The 27,040-nt window shown below is 43.2% G+C and overlaps 1 protein-coding gene across 1 annotated transcript in view; it reads right to left on the bottom strand.

Moving 5' to 3' along the window:
- LOC309551591 (cytosolic 5'-nucleotidase 1A-like) overlaps positions 1–27,040 on the bottom strand; it is an 80,696-nt gene that overhangs the window by 1,857 nt on the left and 51,799 nt on the right. Inside the window, exons 5-6 of the mRNA XM_082252232.1 lie at positions 21,621–21,743; positions 10,566–10,750 (exon numbers count right to left, since the gene is read on the bottom strand). Of these exons, the coding sequence (XP_082108358.1) occupies positions 10,566–10,750; positions 21,621–21,743 (308 nt within the window). The remainder of the gene's footprint in view (positions 1–10,565; positions 10,751–21,620; positions 21,744–27,040) is intronic.

Below are 27,040 nucleotides of genomic sequence, written 5' to 3'. Positions count from 1 at the left end.
AGGGCGGGGTATGGATCTGGGGGGGTCCACACGTTTTTTTTCACAAATTTTTTAGCCAGAAATTCTTCTTTTTACATTCAGCTGTCAGAGGGGAAAACCTGCTGACAGCTGATGGCTCATTGGTTGTTAAAGGTGTCCAGCTTCTCGGCCCACTCTTTAGCAATCAGCTATATAACCAGCTATATTACTGGCGTGGAAGGATTTTTTTCTTGTTTCTTTTTTCTTGTTTCTTGTCTTTAATATTGTTTAGTGTTTTTATTGCACTTGGTAAATTGTATATGATTCAATTATTTATGCACAGCGCAACTTCACTTTTAAAACTTTTACATAATATTTGCTTTTGTGTCTGTCTCACATTTGAGTTGCTGCTTTTTTGATTATTTATTATAGCGCAGTTTTTTTCTCTTTTTTTGATGTTACGGATTTCAAATCTAATGGCTGCTGCAGGGAGGGGGGGGGGGTCTGCTTGGGACCGTTGCTCATGTTGCACCTCATATATGGATGTAACATGGTTTTAAAGGTACAGCAAGCCTTTAACAACCTGTTCACCCCCCTCAACAGATGTGCACCCCATCCAATCCCACTTGGAGCTGCCTTTAAAGAAGTGGGAGATCTGTGCCATTCTAAAGCAGTGGTTTGCATATTGATGCTTTATCTGTCATTTTCCTTTGCAAGGACAATGCAGATGGTATTCAATTCAGTTGGCCCATTGTCTTTTTTTTTAAGGAGGCAAGAATGTGCAAAGAACAGCTGCCTACAATACAGCACAACCAATCAGCGATGATCTTTCACTGAATAGATTTGCTGCAATCTGAGTGTCACCTATGGATTAATTCACCCCACCATTGCTCTTTGAAGGACCCTATTAAATAAGCATGTATAAGTAACTATATTATTGACTAACAGTGCTCAGCATTATGTAATTCAGTCTAGCACTGGGCACAGACTTGGCAAAAATTGCATATAAAATCACATAACAATTCTGCTGCCGTGTTTTCAAAACCTAAAATAACAAATCTTAAGAGCGTTCTGTGAAATACTGGTTACATTAGACATGACTATAGGAACTGAGAGGGAGCTGTTTTCACAACAAAGCTTGACATTTAACCTTATTTGGTTGCATACACAAAAGGGCAAAGGACTCCTCAAAATCAAATGGCTCTAAAAGCAGTCCCTGTAAAAGCTAATAGTAAATATTACAGTTCCTGTCCCTATTGATGCTCTGCGAAGTATTACTTTTCTTGTTCAAACGTTTTATTAAGGTTTACAGGTGAAGAGAAGCGTCAGAAGAACAATGAACAGAAGAATAAATACAGCAATGTGTAGAATAACATGGTGGTACAGGAACCATCAATACAAAACCCAACTGTACATACAGGCGGTTGCAAGAGCAAGCCGCGAGTAACCAGGATGAGAGGAGGTGGGGCTGTCGCCGCCGGCACACAGGCACCCCGTAAAGGGAACAAGCTGTGCCCGCGCTGGGCAGTGCGACCTCCCGCCCGCTATTACATAGATAGAGGCGACTCCGGGACTCACTCACCTCCAAAGTAAAATATTATTGAGAAAACAGATCAACTAAAGTGAAGTCAACAACTATAGTGGTAAATACAGGGGTTACATATACAGATTGAAAACGTAAACAGTAATTATGGTGAGTGCAAAAGCATAACCATGCTATTGAGGCACATCACGTCTAGGACTTATTTAGTAAACACATGAGTGTACGTACAGAGGAGGAGAGGGAAGAGGGAGAAAGAAAGAGGGATGGAGGGAGGAAAAGAGAGAAGCAGGGGGAACGGAAAGAGAAAAGGTAGGAGGGATGTTGCCGGGGGGTAGAGCACTGGCATCAGTTAAGGAACATAATGAAGCTGAAGGAGGAGTATCACGGCAACAAAAGAGAGGAATCAAAATCAGGTGGGAGGAAATGATCAACCCAAGGTTGCCAAAGCCTGTTATATTTATCCACTTTGTCCAGAAACACTGCTTCTATTTTGGCATGAATCATCGCCTTAGTGATCCTGTGCTTTACCTCAGGTATGGGTAAGTGTGGGGACTTCCAGGCCCTCGCTATAGTCTGCTTGGCTGCAGTGGTTACCTGCAGGAACAATTTTTGTCGGGATTTGGAGACTTTGTCCGGTTTCATATTCAGAAGGGCCAGAGAAGGGTCTGGGAGGATGGACGTATCCAGCAGAGTGGAAAGGATGCGGAAGATAGCCTCCCAGAATTCTTGTACTTTAGGGCACGTCCACCATATGTGTAAGTGGGTGCCTGCATTTAGGCAACCTCGAAAACAAGTCGAGGGGTAGGATGCCTGAAATTTTGCTATGCGGGCGGGTACTAAGTACCAACGCATTAGGACCTTGTAGTTAGTTTCAGAAGCCACGATATTCTGGGAGGCTACCTTAGTCGCTTGCCAAATGCTGGACCAGTCCACATAGTCTAGGTGCAATGACAAGTCTTGTTCCCATTTATTGGCGTAGGCGGGCAGAGTCCTGTTGGGGGAGTCCGAGAGCCTGGAATAGAGAAGGGAGATAAGGCCCCGGGAGTGCGGGTCATGTAAGCAGACATGTTCGAAGGATGTGAGATTAGGTAAGGTAGAATCAGTGTGGGTGCATTGTGCTAGAAAATGTTTGATCTGGAGGTACCGAAATATTTCGGAGCTCGGTAAACCATGGGCTTCACAGAGGGTTGGGAACGGTCTGATCGATTTGGATACTATAAGTGAGTGGGCTTGGATAAGACCAGCAGCCGACCACCGATGAAATGAGGTAGGGGATTCCCACGCAGGGGGAAAGGATGGATTATGCAAGTATGACAGCAGAGGGTTATGGGGTGATTGGAGCTTGTATTTGAACTTCAGGGTATCCCACAGGTGTAAAGAGTGACGTATAACAGGATTAACAACGGACTTACGGTCTACGGGCTTCAGCCACAGAAGATTGGCCATAGAGAGAGGGTCGCAGTCAACTGCTTCCAAAGCTACCCAAAGGGGAACTTCCTGGGCCGCATGCCATTTTGTAAGTTGGGCCAGCTGTGCAGCCTGATAATACTTAGCATATTGCGGAAGACCCAATCCGCCTTGGAGTTTGTGGAGATACAGAACCCTTCGTGGTACCCTAGGTCGGGTTTTTCCCCACACGTAGCGAAAGGTTCGACTCTGAAGTTGGCGTAGATAATAGGACGGGACTCGAATGGGCAAGACCCGAAAAAGGTATAGAATCTTTGGCAAAATAGCCATTTTGGCAACCGTTATTCGTCCCAGCCAAGCCAGGGGTAAGGAGGCCCAGGAGTCCATGAGTGTGGTAAGATGTCGGAGCATAGGAGGGTAGTTAGCAGAGAAGAGTTCCAGTGGGTCGGAGGTGAACTGAATGCCCAAGTAGGAGAGATGATGATTAGCCCAGGAGAAGGGGAGTACCGAGTGTAGATGGGAAAGGAGTGAAGGGGATAAAGATACATTGAGGGCTTTGGATTTTTGTGGGTTGACAATCAGACCCGAAAGTCCAGCGAATTGATCCAAAATAGCTAGGAGGTTAGGAGCGGAGGTAAGGGGGGACGTGAGAAACAGGAGGATGTCATCAGCAAACAAGCATAGTTTATGTTGATGACCCCCTAGTTCTATACCTTTAACATTAGGGTTGGAGCGGATTTTCAGGGCGAGGGGTTCGATGGCGAGTGCAAAGAGGAGCGGGGAAAGGGGGCATCCCTGTCTAGTGCCACAACGGATTGGGAAGGTATGGGATTTGAAGCCCGCATAGCGGATGTAGGCTGATGGGGTGGAGTATAGACTCGAGATCCAAGTCAGGAAATGAGGCCCGAACCCCCATGCGCGCAATACATATTGTAAGTAAGACCATGATAGAGTATCAAAGGCCTTTTTGATATCTAAAGAGATAAAGCAGGAAGGGATGCGGCGGGTGCGTGCATGGTGAGCCAGGTGAACAGCCCTGCGTACATTATCCCCTGCTTGTCTACATGGGATGAAGCCTGTTTGGTCTTTGTGGATAAGGGAGCCTATGATGGAGTTAAGGCGGGTGGACAAAATTTTGGTCAGCAGTTTAATATCAATGTTGAGGAGTGAGATTGGGCGATAGTTTGCCCAGGACGAATCATCGGTTTGCGGTTTGGGGATCATTGTGATAGCTGCATGAAGAGAGTCAGCCCCGAAGGAGTGACCTCTAAGAATCGAGTTATAGGCTTCAGATAGCATAGGGGTGAGGAGATCGGAAAAGTGCTTATAATATGAGGCCGTAAAGCCATCTGGACCGGGCCTCTTATTAAGTTTAAGGGACTTAATTGCAATGCGGATTTCTTGTTCTGAAATGGGTTTGTCCAATTCTTCCCGTTGCGAGGAGGACATGGAGGGCATGGAGAGATCCGAAAAGAATTCAGTGACGTGGGAGTCCGCTAAAGGCGTAGTAGTAGAGTACAATTTAGAGAGATGTAAGCGGAAAGTCTCAAGTATTTTAACAGGGTTACTAGTGTGTCTAGGGGGTCTTTAGGCGGATCGGTTTCTTAACCAAGTTAGCGTTGCGAAGTGAAAGGGCCAGGAAGGTATCGGGTTTATTGGCCTTAGTGTAAAGTTGATGTTGGGAACGTCGTATTGCCTTTTCAGCTGATTCAGTGAGAAAGAGATCAAGTTCTAATCTTGCTTTGTCAAGAGAGTTTTTGTTATCGGGGGTGGGGTGTGACTGAAATTGGTCATGGGCTTGGTTAAAATTTGAATTTAGGGTTTGATAGAGGAGTTTTCGTTCTTTCTTACGGCGGGAGGCCAGACTTATGAGGGTTCCTCTAAGTACAGACTTGTGGGCTTCCCAGATCGTAAGTGGGGTCACATCCGTGGTGACATTATGGGAGACGTAATCTTTGATTGCTGTGGCTACTTCTAGTCTATGGGAGGGATGGGTCAGAAGAGTATCATTCAGAGACCAGGAGAAGCCATGTTGTTTGGGTACTAGGGAATCAAAGGTAGAGATGACTGCACTATGATCGGACCATGAGATTGGCAAGATAGAGGAGAGAAGGAGCGACGGAGAGGTCGCTACCGACGTGAGGATGTGGTCTATGCGGGAGAAAGTCTTGTGGGGATAAGAGTAGTACGTGTATTGTCGCCGGACAGGGTTAAGTTCACGCCACGTGTCCACAAGCGAGTGGTGGTGGAGTAATTGTTGGAATGAGAGCTTGTGGGGGGTTGAGTGGGGCGAGATAGGGGTTTTGTCCAAAAAGGGGTAAATTACCTGATTAGAATCTCCGCACAACAGGACCGTGCCTCTCTTATGCTGCGCTACTATTTGCAAGAAATGGGAGAGGAAGGAGTGCGGCCTGGAGTTGGGTGCATAATAGGAAGCTATAGTCACGTCTGTATCTAGCAGCGAACCAGTGAGTATCAGGTACCTACCCTCAGGGTCAACGATGGAGGAGTAGAGCGTGAACGGAGTTGTTTTATGAAAAGCTACCAGAGCCCCTCTCTTTTTAACTGTAGCTGAGGCTGTGAAGAACTGTGGATAAGAGGCAGTTAAGTATTTAGGCGTATGGGAGGCGGTAAAATGAGTTTCCTGCAAACACGTGACATGAGCATTGATAGAAGCAAAGTAGCGGAAGGCTTTGCGCCGTTTTTGAGGAGAATTTAGGCCCTGAACATTAAGGGTCAGCACATTCAGGGAGGCCATTCATCAAGGAGGTAGAGGAAGCTAGTGGTGAAAACCACATAGGTGCCAGTGGTCCCCCCCCGGCGAGGCAAGGGGACAGAGGGAAACGTGGGGGAGGGAGGAAGAGGGGGATTCAGCAAAGAGGGGGAGAGGAGGAGTAGAGGAGACATAAAAGTTGGAAGATGTAGTGCAATATTCAATAATGTAAAAAACATTCCGTCTGCTCAGGTGGCCGGCACCCTCACAGAGGGAATAGGGTTTCCCCAGGTAATCTCCCAGTGGAGAGTTCCAAGGGCAAGTGGGGGGCAGCAGTGACTACCCGCAGGGGACAGTGCCGCCAATGGGTATGAGGAACAGAAGGATTCATAAGTGTGACCAGAGATATTGAAACAAGGTAATCAAGTTCACAAGGGTGTAGTATAACATAGCGATTAAACAGGCGTATAGGGAAAAAAAAACAAAAAAAAAAAACATGTTTCTATCCTCATGTATACACGCATATACATGCCAACATATATACACCCTTCCACACTTCCATATATATGCAAATACACATATATACACGCACACACCTACACAGAATTTTCCGCATAAGTCAAATAAACAGAGATAACGGCATGCTTGAGGATGGGCGGCTGCCGTATAGTCCCAAAACAACCAAAGAGAAAAAAAAAAAAGGGGGGGGGGTAGGGGTCATAAGTAGCGGTAGATTGCAGGTGTTCAATCCAGTTGGATTAGGCGACAAGAGGATTCCAGGGTTGCAGGGCTCAGTCAGTCCATGGAGTCAGCGAGTTCAGGCTGAGGAGAAGTGATGCGGCTTCGCTTAGGGGTTGAAGCTGTGGAGGTGGTGGCCTTCTGGGGAGACCCGGAGGCAGAGCGTCTGCGCTGTTGTTGAAAGCTTGAGATGTCAGAGGAGGAGGACAGGTGTAACTCATAGAGAAGGTTTTGGAGATCTGCAGTTGATTTACAGGTGTGTTTGCGTCCCTGATACGTGAATCTCACAGAAAAGGAGAAGCCCCAGGAGTAGATGATCTGATGTTGCTGGAGAACTTGTAACAGGGGTTTGAACTCTCTCCGTTTCACGATGGTGGCCTTGCAGAGGTCAGTGAAGAGCTGGTAAGTATGGCCCTGAAACACCAAGCTTTCTTTCTGGCGGGCTGCTTGGAGTAGTTGCTCTTTGGTTCTGTAATAATGAAGTTTGGCAATAATGTCCCGGGGTGGCCCCTCGGATTTGCGGGGGGCTAGGGCTCTGTGAATGCGATCCATTTCAAGTCGCTCGATAGGGATGGAAGGGGAGAGTTCCTGAAAGAGAGCAGTTATGGTGGATTGCAGATCCACTACAGTCTCTGGGATCCCTCTAATTCTTATATTAGAGCGCCGAGCTCTGTTTTCCTGGTCCTCAAGCTGGGCTTGTAGGGCTTGATTCTCCTCTTTTAGGGTCTCAAGCTCATCAGAGTGGGTAGCAAAGCAGACCTCAAGTTCATCAGCCCTATTTTCAAGATCTGAGGTACGCTGGCCTAGCTCCCTAATTTCCTTAGTGAGCCTGCCTGTAATTTGATCGGAGGTTTGCTGCAGGGCCTTATGGAGAACCTGCTCAAAACGCTGGATCAGGGCAGCCTGTGAGGGGTCATAGAAGGGGAACCCTTGTGATGTTGAGGCTTCAGCATCTGACTCACCCTCATCCGGATGTGGCATGAGGAGCCTGGGGACCCCGGAAGCTGTGGAGCCGGAGCGTGAGGTGAGTGGTGGCGCCATCTTGGATGAAGCCCGCACCAGAACTTCCCTGATGTTCTTGCTCTTAATTTTGGATTTAGCACCGCCGGACACCATCGCGGCGCGGTGGGGGTTAACGGCCTTCCTATTGGAGCGGTGTCCGGGCTGTAAGGTGGCTGGTCACTGGCGGAGGCGGCAGTATGTCCCGTTGCGGTACGGAGCTCTAATTAATCATGTCCACACGCAGAGCTTCGTGCATGTGCCCCGTGGTGGTCAATTCCTGGGGGGTGGAGGGCCCTGCAGTCTGTCCCTGCTGGTGGCTCGAGATTCGGTGTCCGGGAGCCGCGAGGTCGGCCTCGCGACCGATCGCCGGGGACCGGGTAGAAATCGAGGCCGCGGCTTCGGCCTTACAGGTAGGCCGCGATGCCGACGAGCGGTGGACCTTAACGAATCGGCCCAAAAGTGGCATCAAACTGTGCAGGACAGTGCCGGGAGCCTCAATATCCGGGTGGCTGGCGGATTTGAGCCGTTATACCGCCGATGGAGGCGGATTCGTGAGCCAGGATGGCGGAGCTCACAGGGAAAACGTCCGTAGCGGCACCCGTGCAGGACACGCCGCCAGCGAAGTATTACTTTTAAGGACATTTATCATCATCAATAAACAAATGCATACAGATTTTATTATTCTATCAAACCAGCATACATTTTAGGCTCCTTTTTACATTATTTCACGTATCTCCTTTGCCCCTTTGGTGTAAAACGACTATATACAAAGTTCAACAGCTCAAGTTGAAATGTAAACACATCAAGCTGTGACTCCTCTTCTCTCTCCCACACTCTCCAAACATCTTCATCTTGGGTTTCAATGGGAAACAGATTTATCTGGAAGAAAATAAATACTGCTGTGCAGACTCTTGGGTAACCCATAGTGCTCTGGAAATCCTTTGCAGTCCTGCACTGTGTGTGGGTATGCCAAGCGTCCACCTACATTTTCAGGAGCATCAGAGAGCATTGGCTGCTAGGTGTGTGAGAAATATGTTAAGTAAGCCCCTTTGTTTTATAGTATCACCCCCTATATCAAACAAACCTTTGAGGCATTTGAAAAGCTCCACCGCAGGGTAAATAAATCTGGAGTTCATCTTTAAGTCTAAGTAAGTGTTTTTTGGAAGGATTTGCCCTTGTGTGGGGTTCAGCTGTGGGGAGGAGTTAGTGTTAGGGCTCTTTCACACGGTCCGCTCCGTAGGCAGATCCGTGTTGCTCAGCGGGGATCGATCCGCGATCCCCGCTGAGCCGGGCGGATGACAGCTCCGTCTCCGCTTGCAGAGCGGAGAGGGAGGTGTCTCAGCCCCCGCTGCCCTCTATGGGGGATCGGATGAGAGCGGACCGCTTGTCCGCTCTCATCAGATCCGATCCGCTCCGATTACTGAACGGATGGAAAAATAGGGTTTCCATCCGTCCAGATTTCAAGCACAGGATCGGATGCGGATGGCAGCGGGTGTCAGCGGAGGTGTCTCCGCTGACACCCGCTGCCCCATAGAGCTGCATGGAGGATCCGATCAGATCCGCCTAAAAAACTGACAGGTGGATCTGATCGGATCGCCCGTGTGAAAGAGCCCTTATGCTGGTTAGAAAATTGTTAGAAAAAAACGTTTGATACGCTTCGATAATTTTGATTATCGAAATGCAAATTTTTATGCAAAAAAGACAAACAGTCATGTCAGATTTTTTTAGTCTAAAAAATTGTTTTTCAAAACATTAGTAGTGTAATTGATTTGAAAAGAGATTGAACAATCGACAGCACAGGCGTGTATTAAAATGTAACCCCGGATTGTGTAATTGATCGAAGAAAAATCTACTGTTTATGTTGTTATTGATCGATAATATGTAGATAATTAAGCAACATCTATTGATACAACTGATGATGTTATTGCACACGTTAGGCAGATTTTTTAAATTCCATGTACGAACAATTTTCTTTCAATGTATTGCCAACATTAAGGTCAGAAGAGTTTTGTTTTCACTTGTTATAGGAAACAAAGACCCCACATGAAGAACCACGAGAACCCAGCTCCTGCTACAAAAACAATGTTCAGCAAATTATTATGTCTTGGAGAACTCCATTAAAGTGGGTCTAAAGCCTAAACATTTTTTACCTTAAAATGATTGTAAAGTCTCCTTTTAAAAAAAAAACAAACAAACATGTTATACTTCCCTCCTCTGTGCAGTTGGTTTTGCACAGAGTGGCCCAGGTCCTCCTCTTCTGTGCTCCTGGCCCCTCCCTCCTGTTGAGAGCCCCCACAGCAAGCAGCTTGCTATAGGGGCACCTGGGCCGAGTCACAGCTCCCTGTGTCCTTTCAGACATGGAGCTGCGACCCGTTCTTGCCCCCTCTCTCTCCTGATTGGCTGACTGACTTTAAATGACAGCAGCAGGAGACAATCGCCTGCAGGAAGCAGCTTCTTATGGCGGCAAAACGGAAAGAAGGAGGAGCCAGGAGCACTAACAGGGGAGGATTGGGCCTATTCCATGCACAGACCAGGTAGGTATAACATGTTTTTTTAAATATTATACTTTACAATCACTTTCAATCTGATCTCTGAGCTGGGAAAACCTAAATTACTTTAAAATGTAATTATAATTCACCTGCCCTTCTGGAAGTGTTTAATCAATAGGGTTGTACCCCTATACAAAGCTACTTATTTGTCCAGGGGTTGCCTTAGGCAATTTGAGAGGGTCTGGCACTTGTGGACAGAATCGCAATGTACAACAGATGATCAGGAGTCCACAGACTGAATTCATTCCCCCCTAACAAGGTTGATATGAACACATGTATTCCTCTGCAGGGAATCACACTACATTTGTTCTAGTAGGATTCTAAACACGAGTTATTATTCTTCCGATATATTATCCTGATGGCTGAGAGGAACAGGAATCTCCTTATAATTTATCGACCCTTGAAGTGATTTTATAAGAGAATGACAGCGAAGTGTATGGAAGATGTGTGGTTTCTCCCCCTCCTTTTTTTTGGGGGGGTTCTATAATACGAGGTGTTATTAGTAGTTCTATGCTGTATGTATAAGTCGGGGGAATGCCCACAGGCTATGTTTTGTACCTATACATCTCAATTTTTCAATAAAAAGACATTTTCAAAAAAAATTAAAAAATTATATTTCCACTGTTCCACTGTACACAACATTTAATTTTCCTACCTGAGCCAATGGCTTATCCTCAAATTGTTTCTCATGTTCAAAAAATGAATCCAAACCCTTTTCTTTCACTATCTGCTCAGATTCGTCAGAGAACAGGACTGCATCCCCATCAAACGCCACCCGCATTTCCTTCTCCGGCAGGACAATGTCTCGCTTTGGTGTGAACATGGTGGCAGCTGCAATACCTGCAAAAACAGAAAAAAGTCCTTTAGAACAAGTTGTACAGCAGGGAATGACCTAAAACCAAATACAAAAGGTTTAGGCTCAATTCACACTTGTGTGACCCCAAAGTAATGCGATTTACATTGAGACATTAAATTGAGACTTTAATGCAACTTTGAATGTGTGCGACTTGGATTCAACTTTGGCTTTGACTGTTTCACAGCTGCGTCTTTTGATAGGTTATATTGCAGTCAATGTAAACTAACAATGCATACTCAAGTCGCATGAAAGTTGCTTCAAAGTAGAGCAGGAACCTTTTTAAAGTTGCTGCAACTTTAGGTTGCATAGATTTGAACGGCTGCCATTGAAATACATTGGCTGCGACTTATCATGCAACTTTATGTGCCCAAAGTCACTTGACAAGTCACACAAGTGTCAATGGAGCCTAAATAATATAGTGATAAACAAAATTGTATGTGCTAACTCTTAACAAACGCTCAAGGGATACTTTTTATAATTTAAAGGATAACTGTTAGTCCCCTTTTACTTACCTTGGATAAATCTCCTGTCTCAAACCAGACCACATCTGCTGCATACAGCAGTAAAAAACATGGTACTGTGTCTACAACCAATGGCAAAAGTCAGTGGTGGGGGAGGAAAGACAACTTTGCAGGCCCTAATATGCACTTTCACAGTTTTTTTTAAAGTATAAAAAACTGCAAAACCTTTTTTGGGTTTTGGATATAGGGTAATAGGATTAAAGCACCTGTTGTCTGTGCCCCACAGGAGCCACCGCAGAGGTATGTGAACCGGCTCCATTGAGAGCCGGTAATACTCTCCTGTCATGTGAATTGGATGCGGAGAAAAACCACATCCAATTCGTGTGAACCCAGCCTCACTCTATTAAAAATCAAAAAAAATATATATTTTGGCTTTAGTTCTACTTTAACAAGGTAATAACCGCCCTAAGACACACAGGACGGAGCTCTGCCTATGCAAACAATGCAGAGCTCGGTTTTGACAGTGGGGATGTGATGAATTTTCTTTCCCTGCAAAGCAGGGAACAAAATCCATCACATCGCTTGTAAAAGCACCTCACAAAATACACAAAAACACTGGCTAGGCACACCCTTTGATCGACCTAGATGTTTAACCCCTTCCCAGCCAGTGTCATTAGTACAGTGACAGTGCATATTTTTAGTACTGATTCCTGTATTAGTGTCACTGGTTCCCACAAAGTGTCCGTTAGTGTCCAATTGTCCGCTGCAATATCGCAGTCCCGCTGATTGCTGCCATTACTAGTATACAAAAAGTAGTTTGAAGACGCTATAACTTTTGTGCAAACCAATCAATATACGCTCATTGGGATTTGCTTTACCAAAAATATGTAGCAGAATACATATTGGCCTAAATTTATGAAGAACTTTGATTTTTTAAGTTTTTTTTATTGGAAATGTTGAATAGCAGAAAGTAAAAAATGTTTTTTTTTTAATTGTCTAAAGTGCAAAAAATAAAAAACACAGTCGGTGCAGCGCTGCATGACCATGCATTTGTCAGTTTAAGTAACACAGTGCTGTATCGCAAAAAATGGGCTGGGGATGAAGGGGGTAAATCTTCCGCAGGTCAAGTGGTTAATTCCATGACATACCCTGATCCTCCTGCACTAATTTCATACATTGAGATATTAAATTGAGACTTTAATGCAACTTTGAATGTGTGCGACTTGGATGCAACTTTGGGGTTCCGTGGTGGGTTGCCGCATCCAAGATGGCTGCCGCCGGCTGTTACCGAAAGGTCGGAAACAGCAGAGATTGCACAACCACGTTCTCACAAGAGATCGCGGGAGCAGGATCTGAATCCGGCCGTGACATCAGCCCTGCATTCAGCCAGCCCTGCCATGATCAGTCAGCCAGTTAGAAAGTTCGTCCATGAGAGAGCCCGCCCAGCAGTCAGCCAGCCCTGCCCTGCCATGATCAGTCAGCCAGTTAGAAAGTTCATCCATAAAAGAGCCCGCCCAGCAGTCAGCCAGCCAGCCCTGCCATCTGCCATTTTCTATCACTCTTGGTAGAGGAGTGATAAAGAGTGGAGTTCATTGCTAAAAGAGAGGGGGGAGACCAGCGCTATGGACTATTCCAGAGGGTATGCACAAGACAATAGGAAGCAGCCACCAACCAAACCCCTAGGGAGTAGGGGTCAGAAGCTATAGAAATGGGGAGAGGTGGTTGGAAACGGCGCTACCTTAAAAAGGGGGCTGTGTTGTGCCCAAACTGTGAAAAAAGTGCCAGTGCAAAATATATTACCAAAAAAAAAGGCAGTGCGGATAACTTATGGCCAAGTGTGTTTGTAAAAATCACAAGTGCAAGTGACAAATATTTTATTAAAAGTGATAAATAAGGTGCTTTAAAATTAATAAATAGTAATTTACGAACGGTGCTGGGTGCTTGGTAGAGGAGTGATAAAGAGTGGAGTTCATTGCTAAAGCTCCGTTATTGTCAGATAGAAAGACTCTGTCAGGGACATCGAAAGGCTCTGTCAGGGAAACAAATTCTCTGTTAGGGACATTGAAAGGCTCTGTCAGCAAAACTGAAATTCTCTGTTAGGGACATTGAAAGGCTCTGTCAGGGACATTGAAATTCTCTGTTAAGGATATTCAAAAGGCTCTGTCAGGGACATTGATATTCTCTGTTAAGGATATTCAAAAGGCTCTGTCAGGGACATTGAAAGGCTCTGTCAGGGACATTGAAGCTCTTTGCTACGAAATGTAGCAAAAAACAGCACCAGTTCTCACTGTGTTCTTCACAGACATGCACTGGTAGCTAAAAATATTTCAATCTCACTTAAAACTGTGCTAGACAAATCGGCCCAGATTATTAATTTTATAAAAAGTCGACCATTACAGTCACGACTATTAAAAATTATATGTAAAGATATGGGTAGTCACCACTCTGCTCTGCTTTTGCATTCAGAAGTCTGTTGGCTATCACGAGGTAAAGTCCTTGTTAGAATGTTTGACTTGCATCAAGAGTTGTTTGCATTTTTCCAGGATCATAAATTTGGATTATCTGATCAATTACCAAACACTCTGTGGATATCCAAATTAGCATATCTTGCAGACATATTCACAAAATGAAATGACGTATGTTCATCACTCCAAAGAAAAAACACTAATATTTTTAATGCCAGAGATAAAATATTTTCACTGCAGTTTTGGACCTCATCTGTTGAGCAAAATAATTTGAACTCTTTGCCAACACTAAAGGCTTTTCTTAAAGAATCAGAAATTGAAGGTGACGATGAAACTCGCAATGAAATTGTAGATCATCTTCGCCATTTAATCACATCTATTAATCAGTATTTTCTATTCTTGAATGAAAACAATAATGACTGGGTTTGAAATCTATTTATAAAAGACAAGCCAGCCAATTTTTCTGATGTAGATTTTGAGAATCTGATCGATCTAACTTCTGACATTCAACTAAGCCAAAAATTTAGAGGAGTTTCTCTTATTGCCTTTTGGGGTGATTTACGCAAACAATACACAGAATTGTCAGAGCGAGCAATCACAGTTCTGTTGCCATTCGCCAGCACATACTTATGTGAAACTGGATTCTCGCTTTATTCTACAACAAAAACAAAGTATCGAAATCGACTTGACGCAACTGCAGACACACAAATACAATTGTCAACAAGTAAACCAGATATAAAAAGAATTTGCCAGCAAAAGAGAACATTAGACTCTTCTCAAGGTTTGTGCTGCACTGCGCCGTGCCACTCTATGGCACGCATTTTTTTGTTGGGGTTTCAAAGTTTTGCTATACCATTTCCAAGGGAAAAATGAATTGGGAAACCCTGGCATACACAGTAAATGTATTGAAGAACAAGTCAAAGTAGTTGGATGTCCTTTTCTACATATGAGGCAGGGGTGAACCTGGAGTAATAGGAAGATGATGCTCTTAGGTGTGTTCATTCACGTCATTGTTTAGGAGTGTCTGTGTATTTATCACCGCTATAAATACCTGGGTGTGTCCTGCCACAAATATAGACTGCACATTTTTACAGTCAGAGAAATGCAAGTAATGTATTGCTGCTACTTAATTGTATTGGCCTTCAGATGTCGTTGTTCTGGCAACCCCAAAATAGAACATTTTGTTAATAGATCCACAAACTCTGACTGTAGTTCCAGTCCTTTTACTTCTGGCACCCAATCCTGCTCCTGAGTGGGTGGCCCAGTGGGATATCTTGGCAGGGAGTGGGCCAATACTGAATAATCTAAGGGGCAATAATGAGCCATTCTTATAATGGAAGCACTAGATGTTGCACATAGAAGTTTTTGTTAACTTGTAGAAGGGAGTCACTCTTTCGATTTTCACAATGAAAACAGAGGAAAGGACACAGTAACCTCTTCCCTTCACTAGCACACAGATACTCTAAGCTTAAAGTAGCAAGACAGGCCAAGATTTTCATACTTCGAAAAGCAGTAGACAGGAAAAGGGTCATAACTGATAAAACCAGACAGGTATTGAATCTGATACAGGGTTTTCCCCTTTATTCAAGCCATGATTAGACCAGTAAACCAGGTTGTATGTTTTCCTGTATCCATCTCTGACAACGTAGGTCCTAGACTTCAAACCACTCACTGCATGCAATGGGGTTGATTTACTAAAACTGGAGAATGCAAAACCTGGTGCAGCTCAGCATAGAAACCAATCAACTTCCATGTTTTTAATTGTTAAAGCTTAGTTGAACAATCTGAAGTTAGAGGCTGATTGGCTACCATGCACAGCTGCACCAGATTTTGCACTCTCTAGTTTTATTAAATCATCCCCATTGCATGGTGGTAATGCATTGATATGCAGGTTTTTGGTTTATCGTAGATGTAAAATGCATTATTTTTCCTTCTTCAATGTGCTGCATGTTCTTTTTTCACCAGGCACAAACACAGTACAGAAAAGGGATCCTATTGGAAACAATGGCTTTTGCCTTGTTTTTGCCTTGCCCCTGGGTTGATTTTATGTTATACAATGCAGCTCAATGCACTTGGGTCCCTAGTGCACTGTAACAATACATAGGCACCCACGTGCAGATTGCAAGGGCAGTATGTTCAGTTAGCTCAGGGCTGAAGGTAGAAGCCGATTGGCTACCATGCACAGCTGCACAAGATTCTGCACTCTTCAGTTTTAGTAAATCAACCCCAATGTGTTTCCAACAAGCAACGAGACCTCCCATCGTCAACAAAACAACCTGATTAGAAAATTGCCCTTGCCCTGACTTTCATGCTTCAGCATATTTAAGCGTTTAAACACTTGCGCCCCCCCGCAGTTTAACTGCAGCAGGCTGGCTCGACTGCGGGAAACGACGTAGCCCTTCGTTGGTCACGCGCGTGGTGCTGGGGGGCGAGTGCGTGCCGCCCGGGGCACACTCCCGCCCCTACTAAGCAGCGTGCTACCACCCCTACTAGGCAGCGGGGAAGCCGATCCAGAGGACCGGCGGCCGCAATTGCTGCCGGGCACCTGCGATCGCTCCCCGCTGTGAGAGAAGGACGGTCAGCTGACCATTCTTCTCTTTGAAATTATCACAGAGCGCCTGTGATCCTTCTATATAGAATCATAGGTCTCTGTGGTCATTTCACAAGCCCATCCCCCATACAGTTAGAAAACACTCCCCTAGGCTCACACTTAACCCTTTGATCACCACTGTGTTAACCCCTTCCCTGCCAATGTCATTATTACAGTAAGGGCTCTTTCACACGGGTGTTCCGATCAGATCCACCAGTTTTTTAGGCGGATCTGATCGGATGCCCATTCAGCCCTATGAAGCAGCGGATGTCAGCGGTGACATGTTCGCTGAAACCCGCTGCCATCCGCATCCGATCCTGTCCGTGAAATCCGGACGGATGGAAACCCTATTTTCCATCCGTCCTGGGGATCGGATCGGATGAGAGCGGACAGGCGGTCCGCTCTCATCCGATCCCCCATAGAGAGTAGCGGGGGCTGTGACACCTCCCTCTCCGCACTGCAAGCGGAGACGGAGCTGTCATCCGCCGGCTCAGCGGGGATCGGCGGATCAATCCCCGCTGAGCAGCACGGATCTGCCTATGGAGGCGGACCGTGTGAAAGAGCCCTTACAGTGCATTTTTGTAGCACTGATTACAGTAGTAATGTCACTGGTCCCCCAAAAAGTGTCAAAAATGTCAGTTAGGGTTCTGATCTGTCTGCCGCAATGTCGCAGTCCCGCTAAAAATCGCAGATAGTAAAAAAATAAATAAATACAAATTACATACATCTTTCCCCTAGTTTGTAGACGTGATAACTTTTGCGCCAGCAAATCAAAATATGCTTATTGCGATTTTTTTTTACCAAAAATATGTAGCAGAATATAAATTGGCCTAAAACTATAAAAAATGTAGATTTTTACATTTTTTTTGTGAATGTTATAATGTGAAAAATATTAAAATAGATATACATATATATATATACACATATACATATATATATATATATATATATATATATATATATATATATATATATACACACACACATACATACATACATACATACATACATACATATATATATATATATATATATATATATATATATATATAATTTTTTTTTTTTTTTTTCAGAATTGTCACTTTTTTTTTTGTTTATAGGGAAAAAAAGGACATCAATTTTATTTCGGTACAGTTTCGCACGACTGCGCAATTTTTCATTAAAGTAACGCAGTGCCGAATCCTAAAAAATGGCCTGGTCATTAAATTGCTTGCCGACCGCCCCACAAAAATGTACTGCGGTATGGTGACTCGGCTGCGCAAAATCATGTAGATCTATGTGATTTTGTGCACGTGGTCTCGGTGGGGCATACACGCACTGCCGGAGCTTTGCTCACGATGTGTTTAGACACAGCGGGAGGCGGGCCGTGGGAGGAACGGTGGTGATTGCCGCCGGCCTCCCACGATCATCAGAGAAACTGACAGAAGACCTGCCTGCTTATGTAAACAAAGCAGGCGAGTCTTCTGCCACACAGGCAGGGAGAGATCAGGAGTTTTAGCTAAGCTAGGCATACATTTAACCCCTTTGATAACCCCCAGTATTAACACCTTCCTTGCCAATGTCATTTATACAGTAACAGTGCATAATATTTAGCACTGATTACTGTATTAGTGTCACTGGTCCCCAAAAGTGTCAAAAATGTCAGTAAACGGTCCGATCTGTCCACCACAATGTCGCAGTCCTGAATCGCTGATCGCTGCCATTACTAATAAAAAAAATAAATAAATAAAAAGTCCAAAAATCTATCCCGTAGCAGAACACAAATTGGCCTAAACTGATAAAAAAAGTGATTTTTTAAAAAAATTTTATTGGGAATATTTTATAGCAGAAAGTAAAAAATATGGTATTTTTTTTCACAATTGTCGCTCTTTTTTTATTTATTTATCTGAAAACCGCAGAGGTGATCAAATACCACCAAAAGAAAGCTCTATTTGTGGGGAAAAAAAATGACATCAATTGTATTTGGGTACAGCGTCGCACGACCGCACATTTTTTCGTTAAAGTAACGCAGTGCCAAATCAGGGGGTAAATCCTTTCAAAGTTGAAGTGGTTAAGGGGGCAAAACCTTCCAGTCCAGAACTGGTTAAAAAATAAACAGCAACCTAAGAAGCCTAATCTAACATCACAGGGGCTCAAAGTCATTACTAATTATTTCTAGATAACAGAATCCACTCCATATAACAGGATCTATCTAGATCAGTGTTCAATGCAAATTGCTGAACTGCGTCAAATGTGACCAGTAGTGGAAGTTTAGAAATAGCATGAGGACCCTTTTTGAAATGTTGTTCATTGAGTGGCTGAAATGAAGAAAGAATTGCATTCATTCCCTGATAAATATATCTACTGGAATTCTCCTTTAAGTAGTAGAAGTCTATTAGCACTCTGATGTGCTGTCTACTGAGGACATTTGTATTACAAGACCAAAGCCAGACGTGGCACAACAAACTATGGACAAAACAATATACATTGGTAACACAGACTGTGCAATATAAACGTGTGATTGACAGACGCTGGAAAGACTCCAAGCTTATCCGCCAGGCTCTCACACTCTATACCGAGAGGGCTGCAAACCAATCCTATCAAAAACAGTTTATGAAACATATGAAAAAACATACACAGCCGAGGAAGAGGAACAGACATTAACTGTTTAGCTGGAAGTCATTTGGGTCCTTTGTTTGAAGGGAATTCCAACCTTTTCATCATGGAAACTTAAAAATAACCAAGATGCTGTTGCCATTAAAAAATAAAAACTCTGGAAAAAGAAGACCCTATGGGTTTGATTTACTAAAGGCAAATAGACTATGCACATTCAAAATTGCAGTTGCTCCAGAGCTTAGTAAATGAAGTAAAGCTTCACTTTCCAAAGAATACCCAATCACATGCAAGGAAAAAAAAAAAAAAAAACGGCATTTTTGCTTGCACATGATTGGATGATGGAAGTCATCAGAGCTTTTGCTCACTTACTAAGCTCTAGAGCAATTACTCTTGCAGAGTGCAATGACATTTTGAAAAGTGCACAGTCTATTTGTCTTTAGTAAACCAACTCCATTATTTTCACTTGTTCCACCACCAGTTCCTTGGTTCTTTGCTCTGTTCAAGAACCGAGTATAAAAAGTCTTCCATGATTACTAGACTTAGTCTACATATAGGTTACTATTGGATGGATATGGATATACTTCTAATGGTTTTTAGGCTGTAGCGCTTGAATAAATGTGTTTCAAGGAGTGTATTCTCACTATGCTGTGTATATCTTTGATTTGTGGATAAATCAGCTAATTAACTGACCAGCGGAATTGTATCATTACCATAGCCCACTAAATACCAGGGTGTGTTGACACAAATAGAGACTGTACATTTTTACCATCTGAGAACTGTAATAAGTACCTTGTTGATATCCAGTTGTATTATGTGATTGGTCTTTACGTGTTATTGTCTTGGTAACCCAAAAACTGGTCCCCAGTAGAACTTTTTTTGGGAGATCCGCAAACAATGATTGTGGTTCCAACCCCTGAGGTATTTCTGGAACCCAATCCTGATGGAGTGGCCCAGTGAAATTTCTGGCAAGTGGTTAAGCTGGAGCTTCATAGCCCTCTGAGTAGCAATAACTGGCAGTCACCAATAAAATCAAGGTTTGCCATGCGTCTTTGAGCAAGCCAAATATAGTGTGCACCTATCACTGAAGGGTCTGCATTTGACAATTCCACTCAAAAAAATTTGAGATGGATAATACAATTCAAAATGGCTTTGCCTAGCAGCTTTAAAAAAAAACTGATTGCTAGCCTTGTTGTTTGCCTTGTAGTGTTAAAAGCTTTACTCTAAAGGAGGGATCTCCAAACTACGGCCCTTTAGCTGTTGCAGAACTACACATCCCATGAGGCATTGTAAAACTCTGACATTCACATACATGACTAGGCATGATGGAAATTGTAGTTCCTGAACAACTGGAGGGCCATAGTTTGGAGACCCCTGCTCTAAAGGAAAAGCTTTTAAATTACATCCACACAGGTACAGCAACATCAGTAAAAAGGTCTACCTTCATATGTGTTTAAAAAAGAGGGCTATATGAATCTTTAATTTGACTGTCCCTATGGTGGTGGAATTTGGGTTGCTGCTGCATAACAAAGAGAAGAATATCAGTTCTGAAATAGTAATCAGTTTTGATCCTTAAAGCAAAGGATTCGTACCCCATGACAAGTCATACACAATAATTTCAAATGAGTACCATTCATATCTGTGCGACTTCAAGTCACAGGGACTTCAAAGTAGTCCCTACTTTTGCCTGACTTTGATGCGACTTGAGGTCCAAAGACTGCAAGATTACACAGGCATAGCTTCAAGTCGCATCAAAGTCATGTCAAAGTCGCGCTGCAATGTATCGTCAAAAGTCGCACGGCTTTCAGGTTGTACAAGTGTGAAAGGGGCCTCACTGGAGCTATGATTGCCATCCAGGCTGAACTTCAAACATGTCTGCCTTTGTTCATCTCTCTTCCATGGGGGGTGGGGGAATCCATAGTTTACAGAAGGAAAATAACATTTTATGTTTTCAGTTTTGCTTACAGGAAAGGACATGGACTCTCCATTTTTAGCAAGATCAACAGGTATTTTCTGTACTTGCAAATTAATTAGCTTTAAAATGAAAATGAATTGAGCCACAACATCCAAGGACTGGTAAGTTGTAATATAATCCATTTTTGTTCTTTACTTAAGTAATACTTAGGCAAAGCATCTTCCTAGAATAGCAATATAGCTCCCATGTCCATTTCTTACATCCAACCCCCTCATTGGACAGGGGGTCAATATCAACCTCTCTGTCCAGTGAGCTGACCCAAGAAGAATAAATGATAATGATAAAACAGGATTTAGCAGTAAAATCATAATAATTAGCAGAGGTGTGTACTACAAGAATTGCTGGCTAAAATCACAAACAGATAAAACAGAAAATGTATATGTATTTCAACCATGTATTTAGAGTTCCGCTTTAAATGCACAGCACAGTTTCCATTTGCACAGATGTAGAAGGAAGCAGGTGCCCCTACTAGCCATATGTAAATGAGATGCAGAGATGAAATATGAGGCACAGGTAGTGTACTTATGGATGGAATGAATAAACTGCTTGTGAAAGGAGCCAAAGAAGAAAAGCATGTGGCCAGACGGCAGCCCATACAAGAAACTCCATTTTAGGCTGTACAGAACATGACTTCACAGTGAACGCTCAGGCCACTGAGTTAGGAAGAGAAAGAGCACATTCACCACCACACATTGCTTTTTCCAGACACCAGCACTTGGCTTTCCTGTTTAAAATGCAAAGTTGACAAACAGGAGAGTGAGTGGACCTTACCTGCCTCAATGGCCTCTTGTACTTTCTCCGAGTCTGACGAGAGGTACAGGTTAGTGAGGTAAGCTTTCAGGTAGCCAATGGGGCTTTTCCCTCCAGTCATGCAGAATCGTTCAATGTTCAAACCTGAAACATACGGGATTGTTTGGTGAACTTGTACACAAACTTTTTCACGGTCAGAATATTCGTTTATTGGGAAAATAAGCATTGTGCAGGCACAACAGGTTACAAGATGGTACATAGTAAAAGGAAAATGAACAGTCAGAACAAGTACAGGAAAGTGATGGTCACACCTATATCGTGGACAATACACCAGTTCTTCTGGAGACAGAGGGTATCATGTAAAAGGGAAGACAAACTGTTTGTTTTGGATTACTGATCTATAATCATGAATACCCCAACATAGTAAGGGAAAAAATAACCCACTCACGCCGTCCATGGATGACAAACTCAAACTGTCAAATTTCTTGGGACAGTTTCCGTTTAAATAAGTGAGTTTATACATTGGTAAGGCACTATTTATAGAGTTTTCCCAAAGACCTGGGGTTAAATTCTGTGCAATCTCTGGGGAGTGTAATACATTCTATGTGAATTTAGTTTGTCTCAGTCTATCACTAGAGGAGATAACCAGCTTAGAGCCATCCTCAAAACAATCCTCCCAATCCTCTCTTTCCAATAAAGGAATATCTGCCTTCCAAGCCTCCCACAACCTGTCCATCTTAGGTGAGTCCAAACTGAGCAACACTGGGTAGAGGGAAGAGAGAGGCATGGTTAGAGACTCCTGTGCCCAAAAAAAGATCCTCAATGGGGTCCATAGTTAGAGTAACGGGTTGTTGAAATTGGGACTGGGCTGCATGTTGCAGCTGAAGATAGCGAAAATGCATCCATCTGGGCAGTTTGAACTTATTCAAAAGCTCTTTAAATTATAGTAATACTCCTGATGACATTATGTCTCATAGAACCTTTACACTAAACTTTGCCCATACTCAGGGGTCAGGGATAGACCCAAAATGTAAGAGATTAGGGTTACCCCATAGTGGCTGAAAGGGCGACCATTGGTTTGGTTTATGAAACCTCTTCCTAGCAGCCACCCATACTCCAAGAGTTGTCTTATTTGGATGCGGAAGGTCAGCATAAACCCTGAAGTCCCTATACACTTAGTTCCTAAGTTCATTAAGAAAGGGCCACCTCTAAGCATACAGCCACATTGGCCCTAGAATGGACAAGACACTAGCGGTTGTACACAAATCTTGAGTACCGCATCCCTGCACTACTAATATTTCACCAGTACTAGACTTCGGGCTTCCATACCCTAACATTTCAGTACATTCGCCTAGTGGTATCATTATTGTATAGCACAAGCTCTCTAATCTCAGCATTTATATGTTCTCATTGTGTTAGTGATGTGTTTCTTCATTTGAGTGTATCTGAAGGCCAGACTTATTTGGATAAAGTTGGGATTGGGTAAAACAGTTTTTTTTTCTTATTGTCCTGTTGGAAGATTTCACTTCATAACTGCAAAAAAAAAAAAAAATGTGAATTTTACACTTAGTGCCCATTTACACTACAATGCGCCCCGTTGCAATGCACGTTTTCTTGTGTGAATGTGTGTTGCGTTAGGCAACCTATTAATTTTGAATGTGCTGTCAACACAACGTACCTTATGAAAAATAAATATGAGCTGCACTAGTTTTTAAAACACAAAGTACTGCAAGGCACAGACCACTTGCATCCATATGTTGTGCTGTCCTATAGTATACTGTAGCACACCATGGATATGTGTGTTGCAGTGCAAAAGGAGAATGAAAGGCCAACACTCTACAACACACATAAGCAGCACATTATCATTCTTTATTGTAGTGCATAGTATAACGCATGTCATGACAAATGCGGTGTGGTGGGAATGAGCTCTCTAGCTACCCCTACTAGAAGATTTTCCCTTACCTCTTTTTGCCATGACAACTGTTATTTTGGATTTTTCACCATTTTCAGTCCCAGTGGCAATGGGTACCAAGAAAAATAGCGGGGCGGAAAACTTCCCCCGATAGGGGGATACCCAGTAATAAAAAACCTGACAGGGTTCTAACTTATTGCCACTCTATCGAAAACTTCAGGTTTTCACTATAAATAATCTTTCAGTTTTCCCACACAATTTAAACAGTAAGAAAAGTAACAGGTTGACTTTATATTGTGAAGAGTAACCATTCTTTGCCTACCACTCCGTAGCTTCCTTACCGCTTATTTAAACAACCAGTAAAAAATATCCAATATTTCCTGGTGTAGGGTAACATGTTTGGGCTCCCACAATACAGTGCTTTGTGCCTGGTGGGCTCGTTGCTAGAAACAATGCCCACCAGTGCACAGGGTGCATTATTAGCCCTATGTAAGCATTCAAACATCTTAGATATGTTTATACTAGAGCTTAAGGAAGCTCTTACAGTACACTGGGATAAAAGGGAGCGCTTACTATAAAGCAAACTTGTTACTTAGCCTACTAATAGACCTGTTACTTAAAGTGCAACTTTAATCAGAAAATGAAGCCCTGCAAGGTCACTTCAGGATGGCCCCTTTTGCAGGAATAGCTATGTAGAACATTCAAATAAGTGTCTATATGGTTTAAAGTCCAGTAATACACTGTCTCATCCTGCTTTGCACATGCTCATTTGCTCTCCATTTTTGGCATTGTGCTGAAAATCCAAGCCACTAGAAGCTGATCTGTTGGCAGCCTAAAGATTTACTGCTGCTCAGGGGCTCTGGGCTTCAGCAAAATGGCAGACTTTAGCAAGAAGAAACAGGAGCAATGCTGGAGGCAATTTACAGCACACATTAATTTTGGTAGCATAATTATTAGTGTAGTATGTATGTTCCTTGCTAAAGAATATTATTTTTTTAATAATAATAGAAATGAAAAGTAATAAAATGAAAGTGAACTACCCAGTAAGTGCCATCATCCAAATAAGTCAAAAGAAAAAAGGGAAAATGTAGGTTGGAATACAACCAAACATGCCCTAGAGGGGCAAGTGGACTTTCAAAGTTAAAAGTTTTTCAAAGTTTAAAATTTTAAAATTAAAATGTAATTTCCTACGCCGGCCCAAGTTGCCCATCCTCCTACTGATCCCCTGTGCCCGCCCGGGAGCCATTATTCGCCACACATATAATAAAGAAGGTTGGTCCATGTATTTTTTAGTGTCTGTGCATACTGATAAGTATTAATATCATGTATATTTGGTTAATTAATAACCTTTATAATATTATGCTGGTTACTAATTTTTGTTCTTTTACTTTAATAACTACTCTGATTAATAAAGGTCCTGACGAAGCACATTGCGAAACACGTAGACCTGTTAATCGAGCATATTCTTCACCAGTCAAGTAGAGTTTTGAATTACAACCTAACCAGCCTTTTCAATAGATATATATTTGAATATACTACATTATATGTTTATGGCTTTGTTTTTAATTTATTTTTCTTTTTTGGTGTTCTGTACTGTTCTGTCTATGTAGGAGTGGTCCTTTTGTACCACTCTCTACTAAATTTTATTGTGTAATTAATAAAGGTTGTATATATTTTTACAAATTTTTGAGTTATGCATCTCATTATGTGCCTTTGAAAGTCCACTTCCCCCTCTAGGGCATGTTTGGTTGTATTCCAACCTACATTTTCCCTTTTTTCTTTTTTCTTTTTAATAAGTTGTTATGGATAAAGTTTTTTTCTGTAACCCAGAGATAAAGGCCTTTCTGCTAAGCAGCTTCAATTTTCATTCAGACATTCATGTTGTTCAACTACCTAAATTCCTAAATTGGTTATCTGAATCTGCAAAAACTAAAGCCCTGTATACATGGGCTGAATATCGGGTGGTATTGGCTGGTTCAATAGAAACCGGCCGACATTTGGCCCATGTGTACAGCAGGCGGTCCAACCAAAAGAGGTCTGGGATCGGCATCTGATTAGCGCTCTCAATGGCTGAAAATGCTAATCTGTATGTTCTGACGGGGGGGGGGGGGCATCCCCCTGTCAGAACACAATAGCTCAGCATGGGAAAACTGCTGTACTAACATCAGATAGTTAGTACAGGATCTCCTCCTGAGCTCTTCAGTTTCTTTTTCGTTCGGCCCGCTGGGTTGAATGAAAAAAAAAACTATTAGTGTGTACTAGGCTTAAGACCTATGTTTACTGGTTCAAGCACCATCCTTCTTTCTCTGAACCATTACAGGCCTGAAGCAAGGGAGGGTGACTGCACAGCATGGGGTCAAGTGACAGTTTAAAGAGGAAGTAAACCCTCCTCAGGAAGTTGTACCTATAGGTAAGCCTATGATAAGGCTTACCTATAGGTACTGTAAATATCTCCTAAACTTACACCGTTTAGGAGATATTTACCTTTAATGCAGCCAGTGACGTCACTGGCGCATGCGCTCTGAAGGAACGGCTGATCGTGCCGTTCCTTCAGAGCCCCGTGCCGTGACCGTCGGCTCCTGTGCGCGTGCGCAGGAGTGACGTCACCGCGGCTCCGGCCAATCAGATGACCGGATGCCGCGATCCCGGAAGACGGGCGACATGTCATGTCGCCCGTCATACAGGTAAGAGAGCGGCACGGCGGGGGCTCGTTCTAAGGTAAGTATTTCATAATGAGCTAGTATGCGAAGCATACTAGCTCATTATGTCTTTCTCTTGCAGCTTCTAAAAAAAAAAAAATTTTTTTAAAAGAGTGTACAACCTCTTTAAGTCCAGCCGCTAGGCAACATGGGAGGCCTGAGGAATATGGCTGGGAAAGCTTATACTGGGTACGGAAAGTATTCAGACCCCCTTAAATTTTTCACTCTTTGTTATATTGCAGCCATTTGCTAAAATCATTTAGGTTCATTCTTCTTCCTCATGAATGTACACATAGCACCCCATACTGACAGAAAAACACAGAATTGTTGACATTGTTGCAGATTTATTAAAAAAGAAAAACTGAAATATCACATGGTCCTAAGTATTCAGACCCTTTGCTCAGTATTTAGTAGAAGCCCCCTTTTGATCTAATACAGCCAGGAGTCTTTTTGGGAAAGATGCAACAAGTCTTTCACACCTGGATTTGGGGATCCTCTGCCATTCCTCCTTGCAGATCTTCGCCAGTTCTGTCAGGTTGGATGGTAAACGTTGGTGGACAGCCATTTTTAGGTCTCTCCAGAGATGCTCAATTGGGTTTAAGTCAGGGCTCTGGCTGGGCCATTCAAGAACAGTCACAGAGTTGTTGTGAAGCCACTCCTTCGTTATTTTAGCTGTGTGCTTAGGGTCATTGTCTTGTTGGAAGGTAAACCTTCGGCCCAGTCTGAGGTCCAGAGCACTCTGGAGAAGGTTTTTGTCCAGGATATCCCTGTACTTGGCCACATTCATCTTTCCCTCGATTGCAACCAGTCGTCCTGTCCCTGCAGCTGAA

The sequence above is a fragment of the Pelophylax lessonae genome (genome assembly GCF_965119305.1).
Source record: "Pelophylax lessonae genome assembly, chromosome: 3".
NCBI lineage: Eukaryota > Metazoa > Chordata > Amphibia > Anura > Ranidae > Pelophylax > Pelophylax lessonae.
Note: the sequence above shows the minus strand (reverse complement) of the source record. Positions and strands in the feature narration are given on the sequence as shown.